The 22112-nt window shown below is 52.1% G+C and overlaps 1 protein-coding gene across 1 annotated transcript; it reads right to left on the reverse strand.

Annotated features, from left to right (window-relative positions):
• Positions 1–2783: 2783 nt before the first annotated feature.
• Positions 2784–13753, reverse strand: LOC122749587 (zinc finger protein 883-like). Its single transcript, XM_043996022.1, has 4 exons — positions 12788–13753; positions 10868–10994; positions 10143–10220; positions 2784–8936 (listed from the first exon to the last, which is right to left on the reverse strand). Exons 1-4 carry the CDS (start codon positions 12818–12820, stop codon positions 7237–7239), a joined length of 1938 nt encoding a protein of 645 aa, XP_043851957.1. The 5' UTR covers positions 12821–13753; the 3' UTR covers positions 2784–7236.
• Positions 13754–22112: the final 8359 nt, after the last annotated feature.

The following is a 22112-nucleotide window of genomic DNA, read 5'->3' on the forward strand; positions in this document are numbered from 1 at the left end:
CCCCCGGAGGAGGGAGCACGGGAATGGCTGAGTCCTGGGAACCAGAAGCTGCCCAGTCTGAGGGAAGGGCTTTAAGTAGATCTGGGACCTGACCAACCCCCGGAATATACACCGGGAAGAAACCCTTCAGCGTCCCTTCTGCCCTGGTAGTCCGTCAGGACACACGCTAGACAGAGGTCAAAGCTTTCAGACACAGGTCAGTCTGCACCCTACGGGGAGGACTCATACTGGTGAGAAGCCCGCACGCAGTGATGGTGGGAAAAGTTCATCCCTTATCCTTCGCAAGACAGTTCACACTGGAGAAAAACCCTACGAATGTAAGGACTATGGAAAGGCCTTGGCACTATCAAAAATTACATAGAGTTTTCATACCTGTCCTCCTACAAGATAAACAAAACCAGGAACTCACATAGATCAGAGAAGGTCAATTCTGTCTCTCCTACTAGAAGTAAGAACCTCACAGGAAACCAAATCAGAGAATTGGTAGGAAAACTAAGCACCGATTTATTTCATCCCAATAACAAGCAAGTATGACATATGGAGAATCTTTCAAAGGAAAGGTCTCAAAGATTTTCCCTTTTTGTGACAGTATTTAAACCCCCCCCTTTTTTTTCTTTCACTGGATACAGGGTAACATCTTTCATTAGCATGCATGCTACAAATCAACTCAAAGCAAATACCACAACTGTAAATCAAACAATACAAATCAGTTTAGCAGCTCAACTTAAAGTAGACGCTATTATTAGATTATGTGGAAACCGGAAGGGTTTTTATCAAAGACCAGGAGGTCTGGATAGTAGATTAGGAGAATGATAAGATCTATTTACTTTCTTGGAAAAGAAAATAGTGAATGTGGCATTTAAGTTTGTTTCTTCTCTTGAGGAAAGTAAATAAAAACTGTCAGGCTTCGGTTTGAAGTCTTTGTCAAAAGGCATTTTTCTCCTATTAATCCAGGGTCTCATAGAATCCACTTGGATAATTCAGCAGCTCCATCAAATCCAGGTGATTTTTAGATACTCATTAACCATCTCACTTGTATCTAGATGGTTAAATTTGGCATAACAATACAGAATTCCTCCCTTGTCAAACACCAAAGGAGCCCCACTGCAGAAAGATTCCATGAATGCCATTCCTGTGGGAAAGCCTCAGCCAGAATGCTCGCCTTACAAGACTTCAGAGGAGCCATGTCAGAGGGAAACCCTATGAGTGTCATGAATGTGGGAAAGCCTTTGGTTGCCATTCTGGTCTTCTTCAGCACCAGAGGATTCACACAGGGGAGAGACCCTCTCAATGTCATGAATGTGGGAAGGCCTTCACTGAGCCCTTATACCTGACTCAGAACAACAGAATTCACTCTGGAGAGAATGCCTTTGAATATGATCAATGTGGCAAATCTTTCAGCGAGTGTGCACACTTAGCCCAGCATCAAAAAGTCCATAATGGAGAAAGACCCCACACGTGTGGGAGTTGTGGTAATGCATTTAGTCTTCAATCAGCCTTTATTCAATACCAGAGAATTCACACTGGAGAAACCTCCTGTGAATGTGGGAAAGCCTTCTCACAGAACTCATATTGCTCACTGGAGAGAAGCCCTATAAATGTATCAGAGTGCCTTCAAGTATGGTTCAGACTTCATCCAACAACAGAAGCTTCACACTAGAGAGTAATTGCAACAGTGATAAAGTGAAATCTCCAATGCCAAGGAGGCAAGAGAGGAAAGCATATGATGATGTCTTTGTTTAAAAGCCTTGTTGTGTTCTGGGTAAATGTGCATTTACTGATTAGATACCACCATAGCTTGGGTTTGTATCTCCAAGGCCCTGTAAAACAAGCTGATATAGGGGCAGCTAGGTGGTGCAGTGGATGGAGCACCGGCCCTGGAGTCAGGAGTACCTGAGTTCAAATCCGGCCTCAGACACTTAACACTTACTAGCTGTGTGACCCTGGGAAAGTCATTTAACCCCAATTGCCTCACTTAAAAAAAAAATAAAACAAGCTGATGTGACCACAAGGGTTTGATTTTGTAAGGGATCACTTAAAATGATTAAGTAGCTGGCAAGTAGGCTAGGAAAGAGTTTGCACTAAGGAGTGAGCTGGCAGCAGGGCCACTGATTGGGAAGAATTGAGGAAAGGAAGGAATAAAGCAGGGAGGGAGGGAAGGAAGGAGGGAGGGAGAGAGGGAAGGGAAGAAATATGGGAGGAAGGAAGGAAAGAAGAAAGGGAGAAAAGGGGGAGGAAGAAAAAGAGGAGGGAAATATGTTCCTGGCTCTGTCCTCAGCTCTGGAATATCAGATGTACCAAAGGAGTTCACATTCTACTAGAGGAGGCTGACCCCCTCGTGGGCAGTTTGGGTCTGGGGACCCAAAGAGACTATGAGTTGATCCTTAGGTGGAGGGCAGTAGGTACCCTTTCATCAGTAAGAGGAAGATAAATTGGGCGACTGGGCCATGGACAGAGGGAAAAGAGGGAAGGGGTTCAAGTGAAGAACTGCTCTTCTTTAGTCATTCCATTTAGCCACTTTCCCTTCTTGGCCTCTTTGCTTCTTTCAGACTCTTTTTTTTTTTTCATTTTTTCAGACTCAATTTAAATCCTACCCTCTGCAAAAGGTCTTTCCCAGTCTCTTTTTTTTTTTTGGGGGGGGGGTGAGGCAATTGGGGTTAAGTGACTTGCACAGGGTCACACAGCTAGTAAGTGTTAAGTGTCTGAGGCCGGATTTGAACTCAGGCACTCCTGAATCCAGGGCCGGTGCTTTATCCACTGCGCCATCTAGCTGCCCCTTTTTTCTTTCTTTTTTTTTTTTTTTGGTGCTTCCCAGTCTTTTGAGCTGCTAATGCTTCCCCTTCCAGACTACCTCTCATCTACTCTGTGTGTATGTGCCTGTACATATACAGATAGAACAGTATTTCCATAAAATCAGAATACGAGACAGAGAGACTGTACTTCAGTCATTTCACTATTAGATTGTAAGCTTCTTGAAGGCAAGGGGCTGTTTTTGTTTTTCTTTGTGTCTGTAATGATTAACCTAGTGCCAGGCACCTAGTAGGCATCCATTAAGCACCCAACAGTCCCAGGTACTGTGAGGTGACAAACTACAATATGGCCCCTGCCATACAGGGCACACTCAATACAAAACCTACACAAAGACATTTCCTGGGAGGGAGGGGGAGAGACTTCCTGTGGGAAGGAGGAAGTCTGGGATCCTGGAGGGGAAGGAGGAAGAGGCGGCAGAGGCTGCCTGGTCCCATTCTTCATCTTACAATTGAGGAACTGAAGCTCCCATGTGGGAAACAGGATTTGCCCAGGTATAGAACTTGGTGTCTGAAATGGGATTGGGACTTTTTCCAAAATGGAATATGTGAGCACCCACTATGTGCCAGTCACTACACATAGGTGAGCACCCACTATGTGCCGGTCACTATGCATAGGTGAGCACCCACTATGTGCCGGTCACTACACATAGGTGAGTACCCACTATGTGCTGGTCACTGCATAAGTTGCTTTTGATAAATGTCACTTAATCCTCAGAACACTGGGAGAACTAGGTGCTGTTATCCCTGTTTTGCAGCTGGGAAAGTTGAAGCAGGCAGGGGTGAAGGGTCTGAGGCAGGATTTGAACTCAGGCCCCCACCCCCCCCCCCAGTTCCTCTGCCTCTACTTCTCTAGCACTTTGGGTTCTGTGTCCCATGTCCAACTTGATCCTCACAACTGTTCTCTCCATTGGACAGATGAGGAAACAAGCCCAGAGGGGTCACAGGGAAGATTGTGGTCCAACCCTAGCATGAATGAGAAAGTTAGAGAATTAGCACTGAGAGGGTTAGGGTCTTCCTGCTGCTGCACTAAACTTTAAACTAAAGGTTTAAAGGAGGCTTAGGTTATTGCTGCTGTGTGATCTGCAGCCATTGAGGCCCCACCCCCAGCACAGCCACACCCTCCTATTCAGTGCTCTTTAGAATATCCATTAGGGAGTGCATTCTTTTTCCCCTTGTTACAGAGGGGGAAAACAGAGGGTTAAGGAAACTCAGGAGTCTCGGGCAATCACAGGCTCACAGACTCTGAGGGACTTTGAAGAGCACTTAGTGGAAACTGAGGCCTCGCTCAAGGCCAAAAGCCTGCTGCCCAGTATTCTGAAAGGTCGGGAGCCTGGGCAGCTTGGGGGAAGTCCAAGGGAAGACACTGTGAGGTAGGAAAGCAGTCTGGGCCTGGCCAATGGAGCTGGATGGTGGAGGGGGGGGGGTGCTCTGAATGCCTGGGGAGTCTCTATTTGATCTTGGAGGCAATCGGGCTACTGGCTCTCAGAGGCAGGAAGTCATAGGGTCTGTCCTGGGCTGTTAGGTCACTCAAGAAAGCAGCTGGGGCTGTTGGAGGAGGCCCAGCCCCAGAGTTCTCACGTGGGACAGAATCCTAAGATGTTAGGACAAGAAGCAGGGTGTGTGGGATGAATGTGAGGCTGTCCCTGGGGGCTGGCAGAGTCCCCTGGACCTGCAAAGTATCCAGACCGAGGAGCTGGGGTGGGGGTAGACAAGTTCTTTTCCAAAAGGCCAGGGGCTTTAGTGAGCTGCAAGGTGAAGGGGAGTCGGCCTTGGGACCCACCTGCCCCACCGAGCTCTCTCCTCACCAGACACATCTGGAGAAGTCAGCACAGTCTTGGCGAGCCAGCTCAGCAAGGACATGGATGAGCGTGAGAACGGGCAGAGATGGGGAGCCAGGATGGGGAAGGGTCACGACCCCCTCGCCTAAGGACTGACAGAAGGAGTTGGGAATGTTTGGCCTGGAGGACAGGAGCAGGAAGGGAGAAACTGAAGGGCTGTCAGGAAGCCTTCCTCCCTGGGGGTCTGTGGGAGCTGCTTGGTGGGTGTGCTGGAGAAGGAATCCTTTCTTGGGGCTAGGCTGGAAGAGCCACAGGCCTCTTCTGCCCCTGAAACGCTGGGCCTTCCCCTGCCTAGGCCACAGGGGCAGCCCCCGAAGAGCGGAGGATCTGGCTAGGTTCAGCTGCTTTCTGGTGCAAGGTATAGGCCAAAATCGAGAGGAGCGTCCAGCTGGAGAAGTCAGAGGAGGTTCAGAGAAGCAAAGTCAGCCCAAACAACAGTGACTTCTGCCTCGGAGGCATCGACTAGCTTTGGCCTACTGCCTGGCTGGGTATAATAAATGATAGCTCTAGCCTGTGCCTTCAAAGTACAGGAACCCGAGGCCTTTGGGTGCTTCCTGGTGATGTAGCTTCAGGCAAGTAGCAGAATGTCTCTAAGCCTCGGGCACCCCTAACCTATAAGGTGGGGACAGGAATCCTCCAGCCTACCACCTCCGCATAGCTGTGAGCAAAGTATGGTGGTGGTATGAGCCGGACTCTCACAGGTGCTCAGTGCCCTGGGAAGCCCCTCTGCCCCCTTTAGCCCTGGGTCTCATGCCGGCCTCTCCCTTGGTGGGGAGGGTGGTGGCCAGAAGCAGAGAGGCCTTTATGAAAGACCCCAACTCACCTATTTCCCTTCCCAAAGCACTTTGGCCTCCCAATGGGGGCGCCCAGCAGAGAGCAAGGTACTGGCTAGGGAGCCTCTGGGAGGTTTGGGGGAGAACTCTGAGAACATGTGCAGTGGAGAAGCTTGGAGCACATGCAGATGGGCCGTGTGGGTTAGGTCATCTGGGGGTGGGGATGGGGGCTCCCTGACTGGCTGAAGAGTCAGGCCCCGGCTGGACAATTCCAAAGGCCTCAGCAAGCCAACCAGCCCAGTCCCTTCTTGGTGGGTTCCCTCATTTGGCCTGAATTCCTCCTGCCTCTTGGCATTCTGGGGAGAGAAGAGAGGCAATGCTGAGTCTGTGTGTGTATGTGGGGAAGTAGTCCTCCCCAGCCAAGGCTGACATGTGGCCTGTGAATACAAGCCTTCAATCTCAGCCTTGGCAGGGGTGGGGAAAGGACAGGATCTGCAGCCAACTCACCTGGCACAGATGCCACATTTGGATGGGCACTTGCTGGGAACACTCTCCCCAAAGACTGAGGGGGTCCTGGAGAGTTTGCCCCCAAGGTCCTGGGGAGGAACACTCCTGCCTTGGCTGTATCTTTGAGGGAAAGAGCTAATTGATGTTTCCCAGTTCAATGAAGTTTGGGTACCAGTCACTGGTGGCTAACCAGGGCCAGAATGAGGGTTTGTGGTAATGGCATTAGAAAGTGCTGCCCTCGGCCCCTCGGGGTTAGCCCTGTAGCCTGGAGGGGAAGATGGAGCTGGCCTTGTTCAGGGAGAAGAGGCCAGAACACTCCCTGACCTTGACAGAAATAATGGTTGTTCTTACAATGAAAGAAAGTGAGAGAGAACTGACTGAGTGGTCTCCTGAAGGCCCCCCTGGAGGACTGCACAGGAGATGCAAGCAAGCATGGACACATCACATCTGTAGCCCTGGAGAGAGTCCCCCCAACTGAGGGGCTCTCAGGTACATTCAGGCACCCAAGGATCAAAATGTGGTGCCATTTTCCAGGGGCTTCCACAGTCACGTCCCAGGGCCTCAGTTTCTTCATCTGTAAAATGGCGACTGTAATCCCAGAAGCACTCCTTGCTCCCTAAGATGTCTGAGGAACAGCTACCTATGTGAACCCTAAAGCAGCAGAAGGGATTGAAGAGGAAGAGGAGGCTGTGGCCCAAGCATTGAACTCACAGGATGGCAGAGAGGGGCTGGCTGGGAGTACAGCAGCTGTGGAGTCTGGAGTCCCGTACAACAAGTTCCTGGCAGAGCAGGGGCTGTAGCCCACATCTCCGGGCTCCCAATCCAAGGCAACCTGTCCAATCATATGAGAAAAGCTAAGTCAGGGAAGAGTCCCCAGCATCTCTCTCTTTCTCTGCATCTCTTCCCAGGTCAGATATTTTTTATACAGGGGAAAGAAAATGATGAAAGGGGTCCTACCCCTGTGTCCCATGTGTCTCAGCTCAGCCTTTGGCAGGAATCTCTCAACCCAGCTTCTCGGAGAAGGTCCCTGGTGAGGGTAACACCCTAGGTACTCCACAGGGGGTGCAATGACGGCATTACGGGAACATGGCCTCCCAGAGAGTACTAGTCAGGACGGTCTGAGGGTAGGGACATAGGTGTGACAGACAGCAGCCCTCCATTAATCCCTTTCCTGGATCACTGCATCAATGCATATTTAGGAATACTCTCTCTGCCTGGGGTCCTAGATACTGGACAGGGTCAACAGATGCAGAGCTCACCCTAGTGTTCCCATGTGTGACACAGTGACTTTTCACCACCTCCACCACCTCAGAGCTGGGCAACAGTGTGAAGTCCTCGATGTCTGAGGAAGGCTGACAATCCCTGGAAGCCTTTCCCACACTCATTACACCCATAGGGTTTATTTCCAACATGAATTCTCTGGTGTCGACTGAGGGCTGAGCAGTAACTAAAGGTTTTACCACACGCATTGCATTCATACGGTTTTTCTCCAGTGTGAATTCTCTGATGTTGAGAAAGGTATTTGCTCTGGCTGAAAGTTTTCCCACAATCACTGCATTCATAGGGTTTCTCTCCAGAGTGAATTATCTGATGTTTATTCAGGTATATGCTCTGAGTGAAGGCCTTCCCACATTCATGACATTTGTAGGGTTTCTCTCCAGTGTGGATTCTCTGATGCACAATAAGGACTGAGGAGTCACTGAATGCTTTCCCACATTCATGACATTCATAGGGTTTTTCTCCTGTATGAATTCTTTGATGTTTGGTAAGGGATGAACTCTGGCTAAAGGCTTTCCCACAGTCACTGCATTCATAAGGTTTCTCACCAGTGTGAATTCTCTGGTGTCGAGTGAGCTGTGCAATCTGGTTGAAGGCTTTTCCACATTCCTTACACTCATAGATTTTCTCTCCAGTGTGAATTCTCTGGTGTTGAGTGAAGTGAGTCCTCCGTCTGAAGGCCTTCCCACATTCACTGCACTCATAGGGTTTCTCACCAGTGTGAATTCTCTGGTGTTGAATAAGGGCTGAGCTTTCAGTGAATGCTTTTCCACATTCAATACACTCATAGGGCTTTTCTCCTGTGTGGATTCTTCTATGCTGAATAAGGTGTGTCCTTTGGCTGAAGGCTTTCCCACATTCATCACACGGATAAGGTTTCTCTCCAGTGTGAATTCTCTGGTGTTGAACAAGGGTGGAACGACAACTGAACCCTCTCCCACATTCTTCACACTCATAGGGTTTTTCTCCAGTGTGAATCCTCTGATGTTTGGCAAGGGGTGCACTCTGGCTGAAGGCCTTGCCACACTGATTGCATTCATAGGGTTTTTCTCCTGTGTGTATTCTCTGGTGTTCAGTAAGGTATATGCTCCGGCCAAAAGTCTTTCCACATTCACTGCATTCATAGGGTTTCTCTCCAGGACTCATATGGTACTGAACACAGGCTGAGTGGTGACTTAGAGATTTTCTGTTTTCTCTCGGTTTTGCTCTAGTGTGAACTCTTTGGTGTTGAACCAAATGTGAGTTCTGATGGAAAACTTTCCCACATACACTACATGAATGAACTTTCTCTTCAGCATAGGTTTTCACATGTGGAATATGGCTTATGTGGTCTCCCAAAGGTTTCTCAAATTCATTATTCCACGGATAAAGTTTCTGTTCAAAGACCATCCTGTTTTGTGAGCCAAGAAGACCCGAGTAATATGTGAAGGCTTTCCCCATGTCGCTTTGAGGGAAGCTTTTCCCATGAGCATCCCACTCAGAAAGACTTTCCCTGGCAGGGAGTATGGTGTTCATACTGTCTCCATCCTTCGTGGGTGTGTTCTTGGAGAGGATCCCTTCCATCATCTGTCTGTCCTGCCTCTCCTGATTGCTCTCAGATCTGCCCATGCAGGCCCAGGCTTCTCTCAACCTGGTGTCCCCTGAGGGTTTCTCCATCCTTGCTCGCTGAAAGAAGGCTTTTTGGGCAGTGTCTTGCTTTGGTCTTAAAGCCTCTGGACTAGTCTTCCCATCTGAAAGAAATGGATGAAACCCTCAAAGGTACTGATTGTTGTATCATGGAAGGAAAACTGCCAATTGGAAACTTGGCTTAAAGGGCAGGCCGGAAAGGGAGGGATGGGACGGGGAAGTTAGATGGCCCAGGCTGGGATCAGGAGGCGGGGCAGAGGAGCAAGAAGAAAGGTCATAGGGTTTACAGGGTGGAGAGGGTGCAACCAGGCAGTGGAAGGGTGAGGAGACCCGTATGGGGTCCTGAGCTATCTCCCCTTGGAAGGCCCGGCCCCAGCTCCCTCAGGACACCTCCCTGACTCTCTTCCTTCACCCCTCACACACACTACCTGGTATGTTTATTGTGGACAGTGTTTTAGCCCAGGCACACATGGGTAAGGCCCCGAGTTTTCACCTTTGTATCCCCAGCAGCAGTCACAGGGCCATGTTTCTGCACAGGGCAGCTCCTCATGAGGAAAGCCTGGCTTTCGGATGGTGCACCTGGCAGCGGACCCTGGGTAAGCAGGAGGGGAGCCTAGATCTAAAAGACTACAGCAAATACCAGGCCTGCAGTTAGGAGGGTCTGGCTGGGGTGATGGTCAGGACTGGGGAGAAACAGGCTGTTTCTAGGAGACCTTGCCAAGGACAAACGGGCAGAGGTTGGGACATGGGACACAGGCTGAAGGAGAAGGGTGGCTTGGAGAGGACTTGGTTTGGTCCAGGGTAGGGGGAGGTTCTGTAAGCAATGAGCTGCAGGGGAAAGTGAAAGGTCCAAGAGGAACTGGCCAGGGGGTGGGAATGGGGGCAGGGGATGGAGGCCAGAGGTCAGAGGTCAAGCATGGAGCATTATCAGCCTAACAGGAGGGCTCAAGCCCTGAGGAATGGGACCATAGAGAAGAGCAGGGAGCACCAGGATGAGAATACAGGAAGAGGGGAGGGTGGGGGGGAAGGACAGAAGAGGGAAGAGGAAGAGTGGGGAGGAGAGGAGGGGAAAGAGGAGGAGGGGGGAATATGAGGACAGGAGGGGAGGAGCAGCGAGAAGAGGGGAGGGAAGGAGGGAAGGAGGAGGAAATGGAGGCTCAGAGTGAGTGGATGGGACTCCAGGCTCCCCCAGACACCTCTCCAAAGCTCTGGGGTGGTGGATCCTCAGCCAGAGCTGGAGGGGATGGACCTCAAATATCCCTGGCCCCCCGGCTCCTCCCAGGGACCCTGCTGTGGTGGCCCTCACTCACCTGCTCCCTCCACAACCCATAGCCTGTCCACTTGTTCCAAATGGCAGAGAGCATCATAGTCAGGAACTGGAATCCCTGCTTGGGGAGAGAAAGGCAGGCCATGGCCTCTTGTGCTGGGAAGCTGAATCCTCCCTGAGTTCAGGCCTGGCCCTGGACAATGGGCAGCACCCCTCCCCCAACCCCCCCCCCCCCCAGGAGGAAACAGCCACTGCCTTCCCGAGAGGCCCCCTCCCATCAGGAAAAGCTTCCTCCTGGGGCCCTGCACAGTCCCTGGTCTAATCACTAGTTCATGGAGTTGTTGTTCACCCCTGACAATGTAGGAACACCCCTAGCCAGAGTGGGAACACCCCACAGCCAGGGCGAGAAACACCACAGCCCTAGTGGGAACACCTCTAGTCAAGGCAGAACCAGCCCCGGCCCTGGTGGGAACAACTCTGGTCAAGGTGGGAACATCGCGTTCCTGGTGGGAACACCTCTGGTCAAGGTGGGAACACCCCTGGCCCTGGTAGGGACACTTTGGGGCTGGGTGAGCACTCCTAGCCAACAGGGATAATGGAGGAACAAGGAAACTCCTGGGCGATGGCAGAAGGCAGCCATGTTTTCTTCTCCAAAGCCTGGGTTCCCTGGCCTCTGAGCTCTATCCCCCAGTATCCTGTAGTATCAGAGGTCTTAGCAATCAATGCAGCAGGGCATTGCTATCAAGATGATTCGTGGCTCTGCCTTACCCAGGGAGACCAGGTTCTGGTAGGTCTCCAGCATCACGTCCCAGTACAGCTGCCTCTGGGTGGGGCCCAGCCGCCCCCACTCCTCAGGGGTGAAGTTCACAGCTACGTCCCTGAAGGTCACGGACTCCTAAAACACAGAGGGCCCCAGGGGCAGGAAGGATTGTGCAAACAGGAGAGGAGCCAGGCAGCTTGGACCATGTGCATCAGGGGCCACAGCTGGCCCAGCTGGTGTGAATTGGGAGAGCAAAGGGGAGAGCCAGGGCCTTGGGTGCGAGGGTCCTGACTCTTCTGGGGCTCCCTCTCTCCCTCGAACCTTCCCAAGCCGTGTACCTTTTGCTCTGTGCCCTTAGTTCCTACCAGGCCCTCCCTTCTGGAGGGCCCCAGGGGTCTTGCCCGTGCCCACTCTGAGGCCCACTCCTGGAGTGAGGCCTTTGACAAATGTTTCCCGAAGACTGAAAGTTCAGATTGCCAAGTCTTGGCTGCACAGTTGGAAGCCTTGGGTTCGATGCCACCATGACAATTACTTTCTATATGACCCTGGACCTCTTTTGGGGGGAGCAGTGGGCCTGAAATCAGGAAGAACTGAGTTCAAATCCAGCTTCAGACACATGGGTGGCCCTGGGCGAGTCATTTCACCTCTGCCTACTTCAGTTTCCTCAACTGTAAAGTGAAGATCATAAAAGGATCCACTTCCCAATGAGATAATATATGCCAAGCTCCTTGCAACATCTCCTAATGATGGAGGAGGTGGCTACCTACCTCACTGACCTCTAAAGTCCCCCCCCACCCCCCCCCACACTCCCCCAGGGCCTGATCCCCTCCAGCATCTTCCTCCCTCCCAAGCAGGGTCCATCTCTTGGCTCCTTGATCCAATCCTTCTCTAAGGCCTCATTCTTCCTAGCAGCGGGAGTGTCAGAGGTGACAAACTGCACACTCAGGGATCATCACAGACCAGATCAAGTGAACAGGGGCGGCTAGGTGGTGCAGTGGATGGAGCACCGGCCCTGGAGTCAGGAGTACCTGAGTTCAAATCTGGCCTCAGACACTTGGCACTTACTAGCTGTGTGACCCTGGGCAAGTCACTTAACCCCCATTGCCCCGTTAAAACAAACAAACAAACAGATCAAGTGAACAGAGAGAGGTCAAGTGACCTCCTGGATCAGTCCCTGCCTTCCCTGAGCTTCTCTTCTGGGGGTGGGGGGTGGGAAGAGGGCCACAGAGAAGCAAATACAAGAGATACAAAGTAACAGGCAGGGGAGGGTGGTGCTGACCACTGGGGGCCAGACTGCAGAGTTACTCATGGGCTCAGGGGAGGTGAGGAGGACTGCCCACACAGCTGGACTCTGGGGTCACCTCCCAGCTCGGCTTCCTCCACTGTGAAATGGCCATGACACTTCTAGGCTACCTCTTCTTCCTATATTCAGGGGGGGTGGTGGCTATGAGGAAGTGCCTTGACCCTAACCTCACACAGAGAGAGGAATCAGCGCCTGCAGGGAGCGGGGAAGGGGGGGGTGATAGAATCACCGGGCCTGGGGGTCCAAGGCTAGTAACCTTGCTCCGCAGCCCAACCTTCCCCCTCATAGGGAGGACCTTCTTGGAGGGGCCCACGGTGCCAGCAGACAGCTACTCTGCCTGGGGAGTGGGGCCATCCCCCCCAAATTAGTGACCCAGCTCCACAGCCCAACCCCACTCCATCCCCATGGGAAAGCTGAGCTCCCTCAGGGTAATGGCTGCGGAGACTGGCCAGACCAAATCCTGTGGCTTAGGCAGCAGGCAGGAGGTGAGAGGGGCAGGGGCAGAAGGGGAGACAGGGAGTAAACTTGGGAATGACAGGGAAGCTCTGGCTACAGAGAAGTCAACACAACTGCCCCCTGAGAAAGAGCCAGGGCGCCCAGAAGCCAAGAGGAAACCCAGACTCACCTTGGACCAGTTGGTCAGCAATCCTGAAGCCATCCCTCCTGTGCCGAGTTCCCTTCTGAGCCAGACTGAATCCTGAGAGTGCTAAGTGGGAGAGCAGAGAGGAAATCCAAGTCTGTCCTGCCCCACTGCCGTGCCTGTGCCCACACATTATGCGGAGGGGGGAGAGGGAGGAGGGGGCGCACATCCCTCAGGCTCCACCTCTTCTTCCTTGTCTCTTCTCCTCCCCCTGCCCCCTGCACTTGAGTCACCAGAACATGAAGTCATCTCTGAGGGAGGGGGTTCCCTTTTTGACCAGAACTGCCCGGGGAAACTGAGCAGAAATTCATTGAGAGAAGCATTTCCCACCACATTGGGGCCCCTGTAGAAATGACCAGAGCACTAAGCTCACACCAGAAAGATGAGGAGAGTGAGATCAGAAGGGTTCTTAGCCAAACAAGCGCCAACAGATCAGCGCTTCTGCACAAAGGAAGTTGATGAAGACAGGGTGAGAAGGGAAACACTGTCCTTAAGGTCTCCACTCAACGTAGGGCAGACACCACGCGAGGCGTGGCAGGGGATGGATGAGCCCTCACCCGAGCCCTTACCAGCCTCCAGCACCGGGCTCTGCAGCAGTTCAGAAACACATGCCGCTCCCTTTGATTTAGAGCAATGTTGTACAAAACCAAATCTGGGCACTGATTCACCCATCCTTAGCAGCAAACTCCTTTACTTGGCATTCAAGGTCTCCCTAACTCAGATGCCACCCATCTTTCCCAATTTATCACCTCTGAGTTTTGGCTCAGACTGTTCACGAGGCCTGAAACACCCTCTTTGCCCAACCTCAGCGGACTCTCCTTCCGCTCTAGAGGCTTGTGCTGCCAAGGGGTCTCAAGGATTTCAAGCACCCCCGGTTCTAGAGCTCATGCTAGATCTTATGACTGTAGGATCTCTGAAAGCCCTCAGTTCTAGTCTATGCCATCACGACTCCAGGATCTCTACGCTTGAGCGCAAGGGGCAGCTGATGGTGCTGTAGATATGCCTCCGGCGAGGCGTCAGGAAGACCTGAGTTCAAATGTAGCCTCAGAGACTTCCTATCTGTAGGATCCTGGGCGAGTCACATCGCCTCTGCTCCCTGTAAAATGGAGACCATAGCAACCCCGCTCTTGGGCTCCTGGGTAAAAATGAACAATACTGGTAAAGGCTCCAAATAATCTCAGCTGTTATTACACCCGAAGGATCTCTAATCGCTTTGCAGCTCTGCAGCCCATGACCCACCCCCTTCCCCGCCCAGCAGGGGCCGCTGTGGAGCCACACTCACCACCCCCCCACCCCCCCACCAGCGTGCGCGGAGCCAGACAAAGCCGAGGACGCGCTCGGACCTGCACCAAACTGCGTCTGCGCAAGGTCACCCTCCGTGGGTCTAGGACTACGATTCCCACAATGCACCGGAACAACGCCTGCGCATCAAAAACAACAGCATACAATTCCACAGCACCTCCGTAGACGGCTTTAGTTGCACTGCAGCCGCTGAGGCCCAGGGCACTGTAGGCAGGGCTTCGCCCAAGGTCAAAGGGGTCCGCGTCGAGCCTGGAGCGCTGCGGGTCCGTTGCTTCCGATCCGAGAGAGACGGCAGGTAGGTCCAGGTCGAACTGGAATCGCTTCTCAAGCCTCAGCCCGGACCCAGCCTCGATTCCTGCGGAGCCTGCGGGAGGTCGAGCCCCTGCCGCTAGGGGCCGCTGGGAAATTGAGTCCCGACAAGTGGCGGCCTCCGCGGTTCCCAAGTGCGCACGCGCACCCGCGGGTGAGTAAAAGACTGCCCAAAGGCTGCTAGGCGTAGGCGTAGGCCCGGGGGCTGGTGGGAACTGTAGTCTGCCACTGTCTGCCGCCTCCCGTGTACGCAGGCGCAATCCGCCTCTTGCGTGTCCTGCCTTTGTCTGGCTCCGCGCTCCCCTCGTCCAGGTGGGGAGGTGGTGGAGGTGGGGGTTGGGTTTGGGGGCGGCCGCTTGGGCAAAAAACTGGGCGGGGAGAGGTGAGGGGTCGGGGGTCTGGCCTGTAGTGAAGAGGGAGGAGGCGGGCCCTGACTCTCTTTACCTGAGGGCCAGTTGCCGAAGCTCGCGTTTTCCATGGTAACGGTGGGGGCGGGCAGGCGGAGCCTCCGTCTTTTGAAGTGGAGGCGTAGGCCTCCACTTGGGGAGGTTCTTAGTGGGGAAACTGAGGCACAGGGAGAGGCGAGGCAGTGGGCCCAAGCCCAAGGAGGAGGCCTGAGACCTGATTGGAGCCCAGTGCTCCTGAATGCAGACCCGTATACAGTAGGCACATGATAAATGCTTGTAGCGTTGGCCTTCAAGGCCCTCTTCTGGGGAGACGTGGGAGGCGTCTGAGCAGAGGAGGGGGAGAGGCTGGATCCTGGCTAGGACTGGCGGGCGGGGGAGGGCCTTGAATGCCAGTCTCAGGCGGCGTCATCCCTAGGCACCTCTAAGCTGTGGGGGTGCGAAGGGGGCCCAGCTTGATCCCTGCTTTCTCTGGGGCCCGTGACCCACTGCTGAGCATCTTTGGGCCAGGGACCCCGTCCTGCCGTTCTGCAGGGAAGGGCCCTGGGCCCTGGGGGGTGGGGGGGGCTGGCAGTGACCCAGCAGAGGGTATGGGCCTGCCAGGCACTGCCTTTAGGAGCCAAGCACAGGGGCAGCCTGGGGGTGGGGATGGGGGGCATGGCCCGAGCTCCCCCCCCTTTGTTCCTGGCACCCTTCCCCACCCCTGCTCAGAGGCCCACCCGGGCTGGGTGACTCCTGGAGGCCTAAGAGCTCCCCTGGGCACCAGTCACCCGTGGAGTAGGGCAGCGACAAGGCAGGGCTTCCAAGGAGGGGTGACCTTGGCAGAGCAGCTGCCTCTCAGCAGGAGGGGCAGTGCCAGGCGGGTTGTCGAGCTGCTCAGTGGCCAGCCTAGGAAGAGGGTCCTGGGAGGGGCGGCCCTGCAGGCTCAGCAGAGACTTTATGGGGCACAGTCAGGGCAGAGGCCTGTGGACAGCTGGGTGCAGTAGGGGAGAGCCCGGGCCAATCTGCATGATGCAAAGACCTGACAGACTCAGGAAGAAACCTGCAGGGAGGTAGTCTAGAGAGGAGGGAGCTGAGGGAAAGTCAGAGGAAGAGGGGAGTGTGAAAGGGGCTGGGGAGGCAGAGAATGAGCCTCAGCAAGAAATGTCTCTAGCCACCCCACACTTGATGATGAGGTTGGGAAGCTTGGGAGAGGACTGAGGCCACACAGAAGGACCTGGGAGGCCTCTGCATAGGGATGACTTTCTTCATGGAGCTGGAGAAAATACTTATTAATAATGGATTTCTTTGGGGGGGGGGGAAAGAGATCAGTTTTCAGGTCCCTTCTCCTGCCCCCTCCCCCCCAAAGTCCAGTTCTTAAGGAACTTCAGCATATGGTTGCCTTGGACAAACCCAAAGGAACAAAGAAATGTCTAGCTCAGTGAACTGAAGGGATCAAACCACACTTAAGTACTGGACTTTGGTATACTCTTAGATTTCCTTTTAATTTAGACCACCCTCAAGTCATGTCAACCAATGGAATTAAATGGTGGTAACCAATTAGCTTTGATCAATGTATTATGACCTGCCTCTATCAAAAGGGCACTCTTCCTCTTAGGACAATGTAGATATGAAGGCCTGAGCCCATGAGAAGTTAGGGAAACATGCAATCGATAATTTACTGACGTATGGTATTAATTAATAATAAATGCTTACTACCGAAACTGGTTTACTAGCCATTAATCTATAAATAGCAATCAATTAATTTATAAAGTACAGTAGTGGCAATAATTTTAGAAAAACAGGCTTCTCCTGCAAGGCGATGATGTTCAATTGGCCGTTTCTAGAGATGGCTTTTTTGGTTTCTTTCAGACTGGGCAACCAAAGAGTAAGCTGGAAAGCAAGGCATTGCTGAAGAAGGAGCTTCTCAGACAGCAATAATGGAAAGACTTCCAAGGGACGTCTTCTTGGACTCCAAAGGAGGAGAAGCCAGGAGTGAAAAGAGAGAACAAGAGACCCATGTAAGCCCCCTGACACCACAGCTGAGGACAGTGGCCACAAACACAATGAGAGCAAGAACCTCATAAGGACAAAGTCAGTCTGGGTTCCAAGAGTCAAAGAGCCTATGGAGCTGAGGTCCCTGAAGCCTGATCCACATGGAAAAGTTTAAAACAGAATCCAAACTCAGTCAGACCAGAGGGAATGTGCGAAGAGAACAAGCCTTGGAAGTGTAACGAATGTGGGAAAGCCTTCAAGCTACTGCTCAGCCTTCATTCTTCACAGAGGGTTCATACTGGGGAGAAGCCCTATGCATGTAAAGAATGTGGGAAGGCCTTCAGCCAGAGCATACACCTTACCCTACACCAGAGAATTCCACACCGGAGAGAAGCCCTATAAATGTAATGAGTGTGGAAAAGCCTTCAGCCAGGGCTCCTATCTGATTTCACATTGGAAAACACACACTGGAGAGAAACCCTATAAATGTAATGAATGTGGGAAAGCCTTCATCAGACTTTCACACCTTACTCAGCATCAAAGGACCCATACTGGGGAGAAGCCCTATAATGCAATGAATGTGGGAAGTCCTTTAGGAATCGCTCATCTCTAATAGAACATCAGAGAATTCACACTGGAGAGAAACCCTATGAATGTACTGAATGTGAGAAGTCCTTTCGTTTCTCTTCAGCACTAATTAGACACCAGCGAATTCATACAGAAGAGAAACCCTACAAATGTGGTGAATGTGGGAAAGCCTTTACCCAGATTTCACACCTTACTCAACACCAAAGAATTCATACAGGAGAGAAACCCTATAAATGTAAAGGTGTGGCACAACCTTCAGTCAAAGTTCATCCCTTATTGAACATCAGAGAATTCATACAGGAGAGAAACCCTATAAATGCAATGAATGTGGAAAGGCTTTCACTCAGATTTCCCACCTTATTCAGCATCAAAGGAATTCATACTGGAGAGAAACCTTATAAATGTAATGATGTGGGAAGGCCTTCAGTATCGTTCACACCTTATTCAACATCATTTAATTCATACTGGAGAGAAACCTTATAAATGTGTTGAATGTGGGGACAACTTTCAGTCATGGCTCATCCCTTATTGAACATCAGAAAATTCATACTGGAGAAAAACCCTATAATGTAGTGAATGTGGGAATGCCTTCAGCCAGGGCTCATCCCTGACTCTACATCAGAGGACCTCACACTGGGAGAAACCATATAGATGTAATGATGTGGGAAGTCATTTAGTAACCGTTCATACCTTATTCAACATCATATAATTCACACCGGAGAAAAACCCTATGAATGTAATGAATGTGGAAGGCCTTTAGTTTCTCCTCAGCACTTATTCGACACCAGAGAACACACACTGAAGAGAAACCCTATATATGTAATGAATGTGGAAAGCCTACAGTCAGATTGTTCTCCTTACTCATCATCAGAGCATTCATAGTGAGGAAAATCCATGTCACTTAATGACTGTGGCAAAACCTTCAGCCACAATTCAATCCCTGTTGAAACCTCAATCAGTTCCAAGTGGAGAGAAAATAGCAATGTGATTCATGCACCTAGCAGACATTTATTAAGGGCCAGGCACCTCAGTAGGCACTGGAAGGGGCTAGGAAAAATGCTTTGTCTTTGGTGTAGCCACATTGTCTGATTCACCTTCGCTTAGAGCAGTATTGAATTGGCTGGGACATCACCCTGAGTAAATGGGCTTGAGTGCAGGCCCACTGGAGGTGGTGTGGCTCCATGGGGCATCTTAGAAACTCTTCTGGGAGGAGGTGGCTGCCGATAATTGAATCTTGTAATTGGTAGAATTACATTTGTGTAGAGGGCTACAAGCCAAAACAGGGAATGCAAAGTACCGGAGCTGAACTGGTCTGATGGGAAAGAAACAGCTTGGACTAAGGAAGAGGCCCTGGGGAGGCTCAGCTGGGCCCTGGCAGGTCCCGCTTTTCTATTTAAGTGAGGACTTTTCTTTCCATAAATAATTACATTTCTTTATTAAAACACTGGTAAGACATGGAAGGCTGAGTAATCGAATTTACTGTGGCCACAAAGGAGGAAGGAGAGATATTCTTGCCAGTCTCAAAATCAAGTTGGGGGACAATGGTTTTTGTGCACTGGAAAGTACTGGGTTTGGGCTCAGGTCCCAGCTGGGGACGTTAGTTTGTGTGGCCATTTCGACCCTCAGTGTCCTCCTGAAATGGTAGTAACACTTGCCCTGTCTACCTCACAGAGCTGTTGTGAGGAAATATTCTACAAATGGTAAAGTGCAAGGTAAATAGAAGCCCTGAGGGTGGAGAGCTAGAGAGGTCCTACTGAAATGAAGGGTGCGGGGCCCACTGTGTATCTAGGGTCCATTGTAAGCCAGGCCCAGAATGGGCAGCCAGTGGAGGGCCAGAGCAGCTTCCCCATAGAGCTGGAGGCCCCAGTCATGGAGCTGGGAGGGACAGTGAGAGCTCCCTCAGGTCCTGGCATGAACTGTGCCCTGGGAGGGACGATGCCAGCAGCTGGGCATGTCATTTAGCCTGAAGAAAAGGGAGTGACACGGCAGTCCTTGAAGGACTGTGGCCAAACTCACAGGCCCTCCATCCCAGGGCCTTTCCTTCCTTCTCTGGAGGGTTAGCAGAGAAAACAGGAGAGGCTCCTTGTTTTTAGTTTGGTTTTTTCAGGGCAATGAGGATTAAATGATTTGCCCAGGGTCACACAGCTAGTTAGTATCAAGTGTCTGAAGCCAGATTTGAACTCAGGTGCTCCTGAATCCAGGACTGGTGCTTTATCTACTGTGCCACCTAGCTGTCCCCAAACCCTTGTTTTTAATCTTCCCCCTGGCCGTCCCAAGACCTTGTAACGTAAAAGTTCTTGACTCTCAAATCCATGTCAGCATCAAGGCCGTGTGATTCAGTGCCCTAGTCCTGCCCTCTGTAGCCCCCAGTGTCCTGGAGGCATCCCCTTGTGTCCTCTCTGTCACTTGCTGAGTGACCCAGGAAGAGTCCTCCACTAGCTAGAGACAGCAGAGGCGCTGTTCTCCCTCAGGCCAGGAGGGGCCACATGGGGGAAGATGGGCACTGGCGCCCCAGATTTAGGCAAGAGGCCTGGGGTAGGAAAGAACCTGACCTTAGAGTCTGGCCATGTCAGTGGGCTCACACCACCAGGGAGTGTGGGCAGGAGCTCATTGGGTCAGTCCCTTGATTTCAGACCACTTGACTGTTGATGAAATTCGAAAGGATTGGATCACTGTCAGATGTCAGGTTGCTTCTGTGATCTGGTGAGCTTTGCACAAGAAAACCCTGTAAATGCAGTAGGCCAGTCCTTCCTTGGGGGCGGGAATAGAGAAGGAGAGTTAGGCCAACTTGGGGCATCTTGCTTCCCTCTCTGTGCATGCTGCTCTGATTTCTGGGAGTGTTCTCCCAAGGTGAGACTCCCAAAGGTCCAGCAGCCTGGGGTGGCCTTGGCTTTCTGGCTGTGGCCTTGTTCTGAATTGTGGCCTCGGGGCCCCACCTCAGCAGTTCCCAGCTTTTCCTTCCTTGAGCCCTAACCTCCCACTAGTGTCTATCCAATTCTCCAAGACCCTTGAGATGATCCCGAGTCTAGTCTATCAGGGTTCTTCAGGTGAGGAAACAGGCCAGATTGGGGAAGGGGCTTACTTAAGGTAAGATAAAGTCAGTGGAGAATGTAGGACTGGCACTAGGTCCTCTATGTCAAGGCTAGCACATGCCCACGCGCCCTCTGATCTTCGCCAGGGAGCCCCACTGGGGTCATCTCTGGGCACTCAGTGGCCTTGGCCAAGGCCTCCCCAGGGCCCTGAGCTCAGGTGGAGATTGTCCTGGGGGACGCTGGCTCAGGGAATGGCCTGTGTACTTCTCTGCATGCTCTTCTCATCCCTTAGGAGTTTCTCCATTTCTCCCTCCTTGGGCCTCTCCCCAGTCATGCATCCCTTCGGGAGACCTTTGGTGCGGGGCTGGGCCTTGGCTATACAGCTGCAGCGGGGTGGGAGGAGCATGGGCCAGGCTTGGGATTGGGATGGCCGCAGCTTCCCTTGGACTCTATAAGTGGGAACAGGCTTTCCTTTGTGTCCCCACTGCTTAGTAACAGTGCCCAGCATGGAGTAGACACTTCATGCATACTTGTTAGTTGGTGGCAATCAGGGCCCTTTGCAATGGGCTTGCTCCCTGTATTGTCTGCAGACACATGTCCTGAATAAAGAATACTCAGCAGAAGCCTGGGGGCAAATGTTAACAGAGGTCCCTGCCCCTGTGCATGTGTAGAGGCTAGAGCAGGCCCGGGAAAGGGAAGAGTTAAATCAGAAATTCTGCCTCCAGCGGCCATGTCAGCCATGGAGAATCAGACTTCCCCACCCCTCTTGCCCTCTTTTTAAGGAAGGGGAAACTGAGTAAGCTCAACTTGCTGAAGGTTAGAGTGAAAACTGAGCAGAACCAGAATTTGAACCCTGAAGTACCATCCTGTGGATGGAACCAGGCTGCAGAGGCCTTGAACCACAGGCTCTGCAGTCTGAACTCCCTGAGAAAAAGCACTGGCTCCAGGCATTGCAGAGGTGGCCTGTGGGGATGGAATAGTGCTGGTTTTGCTGAATTGTCTCTGTGCTCTGCTTTTATTCTTCCCTTAAAAAGAAGGGATGACCCACCAGGAAGCGTAGGGGGAAGCAATAAAATCAGAAATCACAATCACCAAATGCAAAGGCAGGAAGGGACCCCAGTCTCAGGCACCAAAAGAAGGACTGCTCAGACCTTTTGACAAAAAGCTTGAGTGGGCGACTCACCACCCTGCCCCAAGGCGGCCCCACTCAGAGAGCTTTCACAGAGTGATTCCTTTATCTTGCCCCCTAAGCCCACCCTACCCACTGTGGAGGGCAACAATATCTTCCTAGTCCTTCAGACTCCCAACCTAGGAATATGCTAGGCTCCTCACTTTCTCGTCCCACTCCCCTCCCCCCCCCATATCCAATATGTTGCTAAGGCCTGTTCATATCACCTCTGGAGCATCTCTTGGTCCATTTCACCTCTGCAGCATCTCTGGTCCATTTCACCTCTGCAGCATCTCTGGTCCCTTTCACCTCTGCAGCTGGTCTCAAGCCCCTTTCTCTCCTCTGATGTTGCCTCCATCCTGGTGCAGGCCCTCATCACCTCACACCTGGACTGTTGCAGTAGCAGCTGGTGCATCTGCCTGCCTCAGGTCTCTCCTCATTCTAGTCTATTGATCACAGGACCCTGGAAGGCAGGCCCTCTAAACACATAGGTTATGGTGACCCAAACTCCCAGATCCTCCTCTTTTCCCTTT

This window comes from Dromiciops gliroides, chromosome 3 (genome assembly GCF_019393635.1).
Source record: "Dromiciops gliroides isolate mDroGli1 chromosome 3, mDroGli1.pri, whole genome shotgun sequence".
NCBI classification, from domain to species: domain Eukaryota; kingdom Metazoa; phylum Chordata; class Mammalia; order Microbiotheria; family Microbiotheriidae; genus Dromiciops; species Dromiciops gliroides.